Source organism: Pyrgilauda ruficollis, unplaced genomic scaffold (assembly GCF_017590135.1).
Source record: "Pyrgilauda ruficollis isolate IOZ18807 unplaced genomic scaffold, ASM1759013v1 scaffold17, whole genome shotgun sequence".
In the NCBI taxonomy this organism is placed as follows: Eukaryota; Metazoa; Chordata; class Aves; order Passeriformes; family Passeridae; genus Pyrgilauda; species Pyrgilauda ruficollis.
Genome location: NW_024515875.1, coordinates 5,511,860 through 5,522,614, shown reverse-complemented (window position 1 = coordinate 5,522,614; position 10,755 = coordinate 5,511,860). Strand labels below are relative to the sequence as shown.

Here is a 10,755-nt window from a genome sequence, read left to right as displayed (position 1 = left end):
GAGTCCCCAGCCTGTGATGCAACACCAGTGTCAGCTGCACCCTGGCACTGAGGGCCGCATCCGCTCTTTCCTTAAACACCCCCAAGGACGGTGACTCCAATACCTCTCTGGGCAGTCTGTTCCAATGTCTGATCACCCCTTTTGTGAATAAATTCTTCGTAATGTCTAACCTGAACCTTCCCCAGTGCATCTTAAGACTATATCCTCTAGTCCGGACATGAATTGCTCCTGGTGTCAGCGATCACGCAGCTTTTTCGGCACGTTGAAGGCAGGCTGTGTGTGGCACGAGAAGGAAGGCACAGCCGCACGGCTCAGGGCCGGAGTCACCCCCGGCCCACGCCTGCCCCGCCTCGCTGCTGCTGCTGCACACAGCTCCCGAGGCACGCAGCGGACAACTGCGAGGTTTAGAAAGTGTGAGTAACGCTCATAATTTATCGTTATTTCCCTTCTCGCTTATAGCATTTGGGAATGCAGTGCATCAGCGCCAGGCCCCGGGCCATGACGCACCCCCGCGGGGCGACTTGGTCCGGCCCGCGACTCTCCCCGCCGGCCCGCCCGGATGGTGCCGCCCACGTTGAAGCTCGCCGCGCGCAGCGGGAAGATGGCGGCGCCCAGGGCGGCGTGGGACGGGCGGGACGAGCCTTGGAACCGGCTGGACGTGCCCTGGCCCGCGAACAGCGCCACGGTGCCGCTGGCGGCCCGGCACCCCGCAGGTCCCGGCGCGGTGCCGAGGGTTGGGGGGTGTTTGAAGCCGCTCCCGGGTGTTTGCGGTGGGTGGTCGGTCGGTGGGAGCCGGAGGAGCGGCCGGAGCGTGGCGGGCGCTGGTGCCGGCGCTGAGGCGGTGCCCCGGTCTCGCCCGCAGTGAGCTTGCTGTCGGCGCTGCGGCGGCGGTGCGACGTCGCCGGGAAGCGGCTGTCGGGGCCGGGCCTGGCCGCCGAGGGACGCGTCCTGCGCGCCGTGCTCTACGCGTACCACAGCAGGCTGCTCCGGCACCGGCCCTACCTGGCCCTGCAGCAGGTGAGCACCAAGCCCGCCTGGCAGCTGGGTACTCCCGGCCCCCAGTCACCGCTCCCCGAAAAGCCTTTCGAATAACACTTGGCTCCTGGAGCATCGTGCAAAAAAAGTTTGTGAGCAGGTGCATTTTTGTCCTCTCACGGTTGAGCCCAGTGGGTTTCTTGGCTCTGTGCAGCAAGCGCAACTTCAGTTTTCCTGCCCTGGTCTCCCATACTCATGCTGAGACCTGAAATAGGTACAATTCCATACCTTGGCATACATGAATAATACAGGGACATCATTCTTAAATAATTGTAATGATGGGAGGAATAATAATCCTATTCTACTTATTAGATACTTTCTGTTTTAAGATGAAAAGTGAACATCATAACAGTTTTCCAAGAAAGGGATTGTCAGCAGTTTCAAATAACTGTTTTGAAATGGAGTAGGAATGGTGCTTATCTTCTTGACTTGTTTATGTGTTTTCCTTCTTGACATCCAGTAGTAAAGGCCCTTGTATACAGCAGGGAAATCATGCAGCACCAATTAAACATGGTCTACTCCAGTCCTTCACTTAATTCTATATTTACAGCAGAGTGATGAAGGGATGTGTTTCATCACAGTGCAGATACACAAATGTCCCAGAACATCCCATCACACAAACCTCCAGTGTTAAACTGATAATGTAGTGACAGTTTAATATAGTGACAGTTCTTAGACCAGTCTCTCAAAATACCAGTCAAAGGAGTTTTCTTTTCTCCTAGGTAGAGCAATGTTTGAAGCGCCTGTGGAAAATGAATCTGGTGGGTTGCCTGGAAACTCTGGTAGAACTGATTCCCAAGTAAGTGTTATGATCCCATATCTTGTACTATCCATTAACTCAATCTGCAGAGCTAAAGGAAGAGGATGTTAGATCATAACCAGCTCTTCATCCTTGTATCCACACAGGAAAAATGCATCCAAAGTCGACGCAGAGTGCTTGGTTCCCAGCCAGCCTATGCTGGAAACTGTGGCTTTGAAGGTATTGGGAGGCTGCAAGCTCCTATTACGCCTACTGGATTGTTGCTGTAAAGCTTTTCTGTATCCTTTTTTCACTACAAAAACATTATGTTAGAGTTCACCAGTAGCACTTCATGAGACCAAAATGAGGTTTTGTGTAGGCCCTGTATTGCTGATGGACTCAGCTGTGCAATTCACACGTGCAACTTGAAGTTTCTTTGATAGCCAGAAACCTTCTTTTCAAGTTATTATGTAGGAACCTCAGGCTGTTTGGCTAGCAGCTGTTCTGGCCTTGAGCCAGAACAGTATCCAAACAAAGTCTGGATACTCATCTCCCAGATTATTCCAGGATTGCCTCTAGTTGGTGTTTTCAGCAGGTCTCATTACGTGCAGTTTATTTTTTTAACCTTAACTGCTGTAATCTTCAGCTTGTCCATTAAACACCTCTGCTCGAAGGAATTCATACTCCTGAATACTGTGGCTTCGGGGCTCCTAAGCCGGCTCTGGTTTGTGTGTTCAAAAGTCTGTCTTGTTTGTGTCTGTCTGTTTGATGTGCCTGTCAGGGAGAAGGGCTTGTAATTAGGCCTTGCTGCTAAGGGAGCTTTATTCGGTTGGGAGTAGGAGAAGGGAGGTCCCTTCATGCCTTTGGACTTGATTCTAGCACCTGCAGAGTTGTACAGGTGGAGAGAGACTTCTTACATATTCTTATGGAAGGCTTTGTTCTTGGATCTTAATAAACTGGCTGTACCTCTAATGAAATCAGTGTTAGTGTCAGCCTGCCACAAACACCTGGTACTCTGTGCAGCAAGGAGTAAGTCCTGCCTCATGCTGAAATGGAAAGGCTGGGTTAAACATGTTCTATTATACTGTTGAGTTTTCTTGGGAAATCGGTTGTTCTGGTTTCTCTCAGTCTGGGAGAATAACTGCTGTCTGTAGCTGAAGGAGTAACAACATTGTTAGAATAACTTCCTGTGGCACAAGGCATCTTCTAACGCCAGGAAATGTAGAGCAGGCAATTGTGTGACATCAGGCCTGAGTTGGTGCAGGGTGCTTTTGTGGGAAGACCTCATGGCATCTTGGATGTGACCCAAGAACCTGATGGATCCCAAGTGTGGCACTCAGCAAAACTCTATGGAAGTGGAGGGGCTACTGATCAGGAATTTTCAAGACACTCCTGCATTCTGATCTGGAACAGTTCCTTAAAGCTCAGACTTAAGGAAAGCAGGGTGATAGAGTGTAAAAAGGTAAATTTGTACTGAAGGGAAACAGGGAAAGGACTGTTGAGCTGAAGGCAGTTGTTCAGTGAGCATCATGTTTTGCTAGAGAAGACTCCATTCCTTTTTGTCCTCTGTCTACAGGATTCAGTACAGGTGTGTATTGCAGACCCTCATATCCTTGTACAGTGCCTTGTCAACAATGCTTCATCTGGTATCTGAGACCCAACAGACCCCTTATATCAAGGGGTTTACCTTCCCCTCTGATATCTGTGACTTCCTTGGAGTTAACGTATCTTCTGAGGCAAAGAAACAAAATGCTAAAATGCTTACAACAAAAAAATCTACCAGCTGGATGAAGAAGTTCTTCTCAGCATTGCCAGAGGCAGTATCAAAGGTTGGGAAAAAGAAAAAATCTGAGACCTGTGCAAGTGCTGTGAAAAACCGTAGCATCCTGTGCTCTGTGGACATTGGAGAGGCAGTTGTGGCACCCACAACCAGGAGAGGTAAAGCTTTATGCCAGTGTAATGGTTTCTGACATCTCAGAGACCGACTGCAACTTGTGTCCAATAGGGCCAAGCACTTCTACTACCCACAGTGTGGTTCTTGTACAAACTCCCTGTCCTTGGAAGAGAATGCTGCATGTGCCCTTGCCTTTATAAAGCTGTGGATAATGTTGGTATCGTGATTTTTGGGGGGTGTGTCTTTTAAACATGATACAGCCTTGAGAGAAGCAGGTAATGAATGCAGTATACAGGTCCTGAAAACAGTTATTTGTACTTTCCTGCTTTTGCATAGCTAAGAAGCTATGGGCACTGTCTGTAGTCCATACAAGAGTAGGTAAGGCTGTATGTACAGGATGCAGGTATTCTGTGCTTGCTGGTTCTGAACTGTGCCCAAATCTTCCTCTGCAGTCAGGGCTATGGCCAGTGACTGCAGCCATCTATGTGTTTGTGTGAAGCTTTTTATCCATTAAGTTCTCCTTTGGAGCCATCTGTAAACCTCTGCATGCTCTTCATTCCTTGCCAGCTGCAATGCACGAGTGTAGTCCCCTTGAGTTTGCCTGGAAATGTTGAGTACAGGTGTGAGCCTGCTGAGAGCTCTGTGGCATCTCTGTGCAAAGAAATAAAACTACCTCAGTGTTGTAATGGAACTTTCTTCTCTGTCTGTAGGGAAGCACTCAGGGTTTGATGTGAAGAGCCTGCTCAGGCCATCCAGACATCCCACACAAAAGGTTTGATTGGTATTGTTTTATATGTTAGGTTGGTGGTTTGGGTTTTTTTACACAATAGTTTTGGGTTTTTTGGTATTTTAAAGACTCTTAACACTTGAAACACAATATTTCTGATTGAAAATGTCCCCTTTTCCTGCCTTATTTTTGCTTGTCTAGCAACTCAGGTTAGTTCTCGGGTTCCCTATCATCGGGATGACCCCGAGCCAGCCCGATGGTCGGAGTTCTTAGTTTGTGGTTCTCAAGGTCGTTTATTGTTGCTTATCTGAGATGTTTTTTCTCCGGCCCGCCACAGGCCTGTCTGGCAGGTCGGTTCGAGGCACACTACTCGCCTCCCAGGCTGGTGCTATCTTTTATACCAAAAACTACGTATACTATGTTTACAGTTACTTTCCAATATCTATCACCTATGTTAGACAGTGACTTTCTACTCTAAACCAATCTCTGAGTGCCAACGTCATCCTGAACACGGATGCCAGGGAGAAGAAGGACAGAGCACGCCCAAATCCCTCCATCTTTGACCCCCTGACCCCCATGTACAGAATCCCAAACCCCCCTGTACAAGGTTCTAAACCCCCCCTATACATGGTTCCAAAATTTTCCCTTCACCCTGTGCTTACTACTACTATGCTACCTAGACTTTTGTGACCTGCGACTCTTCATACAAGGTTGGTAATTTCTCCCAGGGGCTAAGATCGAATCCTCAAGTGTTTTTGGCCTTCTGCCAGGGCTCATCAGCCCCCTGCCAGGGGCTCAAGCCATCTAGGTCACCCAGAGGGGTGTCCTGGGTTCCAACAGTTAGTGTGGAAGCTTTGCACAGAAAATCAGTGACTACTTATTTCTGATTAGGAATTTCGGCATTTGTTGGGTTTGCCAAGTGAAATGACCAGAGACCACGTCAGCAGTAGACAGGAATACAAATTCTAAGTATCTGCCTCTTCTTTTTGTATTCCACAAAACAAGACTGCTCTTCCCTTTTCTCCTTAGAAAATAAGGAATGTTCTCACAAAAGTCCCTGTGTTCTGCTCCCTTCCAGCAGAAAGGATCAGACACATCATCTTTTTAAAACATTATTTCTGTTACTGTTTGTTTCAGGGTCTAAGCATTGCATCAACACCTTTTAAAGCAAAGTCATCACCACTTTCGTCTCAGCTAGCAAAATCACAGCAGACTGGATCTCTTGTACAGATGGTCCAAACAGCTGCATCATTTGGGGAGCTGTCAGAGGCACTCAGAAAAGCTATTCTGTGGTGCAAAACCAACAAATTCAAATCAGAAACTTATTTTCTGCGTAACAAGTTGTTGAAAAGCAACCGATTACACCATGTGGAAACTCAAGGATGCAGGTAGTTTTGCATGGGTGTGGGATTTCTGAGTCTAACATTGGTATTTTAATATTAGGTATTTTGCTATAGTATAGTGAAACACTGTGGTCTAAGCCATTCTTTCAAAACTCACGATCACTAGTTCAGGTTACTGGGTGCTCTGACCATGAGCATTCTGTTTAGCTTCAGTCACTTGTGATTTAAAAAGTATTTAAAAGGCTAACAAATGTACAGTACTTAGGAGGGAGGATGAAAATGCAACTTAAATTATCTGCATGTTTTATGGTAACAAATGTATGAGGCAAGTGTTGTGTTTATTCAGGCTGCTTTGGCTACTGTTGTACAAGGTGCTGTTCTGTTTCCTTGGTATGACAAGGAAAATGATAGAGACATAATAATGAAATTTCTCCAAACTCCAAATGAAGTGACACTTGAGTAGCTGATAAAGTTCTGTTTTGTACACTTTGCTCCCTTTAAGCTTGAAGAAAAAGCTGCGCTGTGTCAAAACATCTGTCTGTAAATTCCTCCTGTGTGGGTCACAACACGCACGCTGGCCAAGGCAGCACCTCCGGGCACGGTTCTGCCAAAGGAGGATCAGATCATCTGCACTCTCGAAGACAGCCCCAAAGACTGGTGGGCAAAAGCCTCCTGAGCTTTTTGGGGTCTGTGGGAACAGTGCATCACGCATCCTCCCAGCTTACCAAGATGGGTCTCCGAGTCAGGAAGAACATTCCAGCATTGATACAGGACGTGTCAGACTAAGCACAACAGGGACCCCTAAGCGGCTGCTGCTGGAAGGAAGCCCCGGCCCTGTGGGGAAAGAAGCTGCTGAGAACACAGATATTGATTCTATTTTTGCAGCAATAGGTGTCTGATCCTGGACTTGAAGGAGGAAAGGGGTCAAAGTCATTCTAGTTTTTTTGGGGTTTGTTTGCTTTTTTTTTTTTAAGTAAACCCCTCTGAACCCTAATGGTGTCTCAGTAATTCACATCATGAATTCTGTTAAGAAAATAACAACCATTTTATTACGTTTTTGTAAACCAGCTTTTTTTAAATTGCTGATTTTTACATTGTTAAGGGTGTTTCAAATAACTGAATAGTCGCCATCCTTTTACCTACCTTTGTCCAAGAACAGTGACTTTGTTACCCTTTCTCAGTGTCCCCTCTCTATTTCCTGACCACATGTTAAATGCTGCTGTCAAAGCCACAGTGCAAACAGTTCCCATCCATGGCAGAAAGGCTGCAGCTGATCACTCACTGCTGCTTTGGACAAAAGACTTGCCAACACCTTTCAAAGCCTTACACTCTTCCTTCCGTGCTGCTTGTAGAGGGGACAGCCTTGATGTGCAGTATTATTGCTGTTTCAGCATTTGTTACGCTTGTTCTGAAATGAGGAGTTAACTGAACCTACCTTCCTGTAGCTGTTCCAGAAGTAGGGAAAAGCACAGGTGTGGCCTGTATTACCCACCTTGCATGAACTGATCAATGTACATTTAGTTATGAAACGTGGGCACAAACTTGTGTTTTATTCAAGAAGCATATACAGAGCAAAGAGCACAACTTTGATAGTAGTTTGGGCTTGAAGTCTTCATACAGATAACCAAGATCCATTTTCAGGGTTTCCTGTCACAGGAATACCCAGTGACAACTAAAACAATTTTAGAGAATCATGAATCATCAGCCCTTGAGCCATCTGATGCAACACAGGCCTACTTGAAACAGACTCCTGCCATTGCAGGAATTTTTAGAGCTCTTTTTCTCATTTCATCAAATGGTATAAAAATACCTAAGTATACCACATACAATCAAGTAACGTTTTAGCTGCTTGAATATTTCTCAGAAAAGGCAGGGAGTGAGGGCAGACATTCCAGCAGTGACCTCCATCCTAAAAAACCCTTACAAACAACACATGAGCTTCCTTCTTACGGGGCAGTAGGTGCCCAAATAATGCCCCAGTGCAGCTTGTGCACAAAATCAAGACCCATAGTTTGCTTCATCAAAGGCCTTTCTGGCTCGTTTCAGTTCTTCATTCATGGTTAGGAGGTCTTTAACTCTGGCAAACTTCCGGGGGTCCTTGCGTATTAGAAAGACAATGTCCTCAACCTGCACCCGACCCTGCCGCCCGATGGACATGGCTTTGTGTGTCTGTTAGAGGGGGAAAAAAAAGTCAGCAGCATCCCTTTGCCATGGTGCTTTTTTAAGGTCTCAATTCCACTCTAGTTCCTGTCATTTTGTAATAAAAAATAAGTGATTGCAGGTTCTGGCCACCATCATCCTAGTCACAAGAGAACTTCCCAGTAAGCCATGGACTTACTCTGCTGTCACTTACACCGTGAACATAACCACTACATATACATCACATAATGGTATCAGAACAAAGGCCAGATTACACATAGCACACCCAGCCTGCAGAATGGCTGAAGATTAGGCACAATTTGGAAGCAGTGTGAGGTAACTGTATCAGAGGACACTGTAGGGCATTTTGATAAGGATAGGAAAGACCAGCATTTCAAAAGAAAGGAGAATGTTTGGATACTTAGAAATGGTATCCAGGTCTGAAAGAGAAATGGCCTCAGGCCCAAGAATGCATTCCTTTTGTAGGGCAGAGCTAAGCTCCCATCCATGTACAGACACTGAGCAAACAAAAAGTTGAGACTTTCAAATCTGAGCCACATTTTCTGTCAGCTGCACATACCACAGTGATGCCACTGTGAACCCCAAAGTCAGGTGGGTATTTCCCCTCCTGCAATACTGATCTAACTGCTCCTTAAAGACTTCAGTGTTCTAAATCCACATGGAGCAAGGTGCATAAATTTTGCTTTAATCTTGAGAAAACAAAATCCAAGATTATGTTTCTCCTACTAATGCCATGATTTTGGGGCCTGGGATAATGCATTATTTGAGTCAGAGATATTAACCTTCAAAAAGCTAAAGTTCTGGTGAGGATGTTTGACCATGCCATCTAGAGCTGACTTACCATTTCAGTGATAAACTCTATTACCAGGTCCTCAAGAATGTCCACTGATTCTGTGTAAGGGTTCTGGTCGTCTCCGAATCCATACATCATGCACCTTACTGCACAAAGAAACACTCAGCGTGAGGCTTTCATCCATTCAGTGCTGCACGCATCTAGTTAGAGCTCACCAGCCTGCACGTTCCAGCACCAGGATGGCACTCTCATCTGTCAGGATGTCAAGACAAATCTTGAGGAAACATAGAGGAAATAAACAGAAGCCAACAAAAGCCCTCCTGTAGGGACAGGAGCTGTACATACAGCAGAGCATGTCTGAGGACAGGCTCTCTGAATATTCATTTAGGCTGCAAAGCTCTGCATAGTGACAGCGCAGCTGACTTTGGGCACAGCTAGGTCCAGAGAATGCGCTAGCAGTATTTTTGAGGGGGGTCTACATGGCAGATTTCTGCAATTGCTGCCAAGGCACATTGTGAAAGCCGCTCTTTTGCTAAGGAGAAGTGAGTTTTGGGACCCCATAGCTGCCAGCTCGGGGTTTCAGCTGAGTGGCCCGGTCGCGCTGGGCAGGGCTCTGTGGCCCGGCCCGACTTACGCTCTTTGGAGAACAGCCGCTTCCTCCTGCCCTGCCCGCCGTCCAGGCCCCCGCCGGCGTCCTCCGCGTCCTCTTCGAACTACACGGGCACAGCGGAGGGGAGGCCACGGTCAGCGCCCGTCTGGCCCCGGCCCCTTCCCGCCACTCCCCCGTCGGTGGCCGGGTTGTGCATTCCCGGGAAGGGCAGCCCCTCCGCACTCACCGGCACGTCCTCCTCCTCATCCGCCATGGCTGCCCGGCGGCCCGGAACAGCTTGGGCGCTGCCGGGCCTGCCTGTGCGGAGGGCAGCGCCGTGGTATTGCGGCGTAGGTGTCGTGAGCCTCGCCAAACCTGGGTATGACATTCATTGTTGGATTGACAGATCGGGATAGCGTGGTTTGAAAGTGAGCTCGGGAGGTGTCTGTTAACCCCCCCTGCTCGAAAGAGGGTCAGCCACGAGGTCAGAAAGCGTGGCTTTTCACAGCCGGTTTGTTCGGTTGGCAGGGGCTTTTCCTTCCCTTCAGCGAGGCACACTTGCCCATGTACACAGAATCATAGAATGTAAAAGAGTTGGAATAAATGCCCTTAGCGATCATCTAACCCCAACTCCCCTGCCGTGGACGCGGACCCCTCCCACGAGACCAGGTTGCCCAAGGTAAATCCCCTCTTTCACTTTGTACCCATTCCCCCTTGTCCTGTCACTACAGTTTCTCATGGGCCCTGTCTGGCTTCTCTTTAGGCTTCCTTCCCACACGGGAAGGTTGCTGTGAGGTTTCCACCTTCTGGACAGCACCTGACTCTCTCAGCTTGTCTCTGTAGGGGAGGTGCTCCAGTCCTACAGTATTTCATAGAGTTGCTGTCAGCCCCTTTGCTCCAGCCCTGCCCTTGAGCATGTCCACTGTTCCCCCCCGTTTGGTGCCCTAGGCACATTTGATAGCAACGCACCTCCTCCAGATTACTCATAAAGATGTTAAACCGGACACATTCCAGAATGCGTCCTTGCTGTGTTCATTTGCACCTGCCATGCGACTAGAGTATGACCCACTGGCTTCTGTGCTCTGAGCTCAATTGTTTAACCAGTATTTACTGACCTACTAGTGCACCTGTCCAGACTGCAATGTTCCAATTTGGGACACTTGCAAAAATACTGCCTTTGCAGTGTCAGGGTTATGGTGACAGACCAGACCAGACACAAGACAGAGTAGAGGAAGAAAGTGGAGAACGTACTGCTGAAAGACCAGGGAAGATGCACAATGTGAAATCCTTTTCCGTGGTAGCTAATACTCAACACCATTTCTGTAAATAACAGCTGTAGAACAGGCAAAGCTTTACCACTTAAGTGAAGCTTATGCACTGCAAACAACTAAAGACATTTGAATTTAAATGGAAATGAGCTCTACTGTATCAGTATGCTGCCAGGCCCACCCAACACTCATCAGTGAAGGGGAAAG

At 47.6% G+C, this 10,755-nt stretch overlaps 2 protein-coding genes across 3 annotated transcripts; one reads left to right on the top strand and one right to left on the bottom strand.

The window, feature by feature from the left end:
- Positions 1-86: 86 nt before the first annotated feature.
- Positions 87-6,790, top strand: NEPRO (nucleolus and neural progenitor protein). Of its 2 annotated transcripts, none has more exons than XM_041463750.1 (9): positions 87-413; positions 863-1,017; positions 1,758-1,834; positions 1,942-2,073; positions 2,421-2,498; positions 3,351-3,712; positions 4,379-4,440; positions 5,533-5,783; positions 6,241-6,790. In XM_041463750.1, the coding sequence occupies exons 1-9, from the start codon at positions 218-220 to the stop codon at positions 6,635-6,637; spliced, it is 1,710 nt and encodes a 569-aa protein (XP_041319684.1). In that variant the 5' UTR covers positions 87-217; the 3' UTR covers positions 6,638-6,790. The 2 variants fall into 2 exon arrangements, with proteins under 2 accessions (XP_041319684.1, XP_041319685.1); XM_041463751.1 differs by lacking the exon at positions 87-413 and adding an exon at positions 534-713.
- A 479-nt stretch (positions 6,791-7,269) lies between these two features.
- Positions 7,270-9,589, bottom strand: TAF13 (TATA-box binding protein associated factor 13). The gene is made up of 4 exons (XM_041463753.1): positions 9,528-9,589; positions 9,326-9,404; positions 8,740-8,837; positions 7,270-7,907 (listed from the first exon to the last, which is right to left on the bottom strand). The coding sequence occupies exons 1-4, from the start codon at positions 9,552-9,554 to the stop codon at positions 7,737-7,739; spliced, it is 375 nt and encodes a 124-aa protein (XP_041319687.1). The 5' UTR covers positions 9,555-9,589; the 3' UTR covers positions 7,270-7,736.
- Between the last annotated feature and the right edge of the window lie 1,166 nt (positions 9,590-10,755).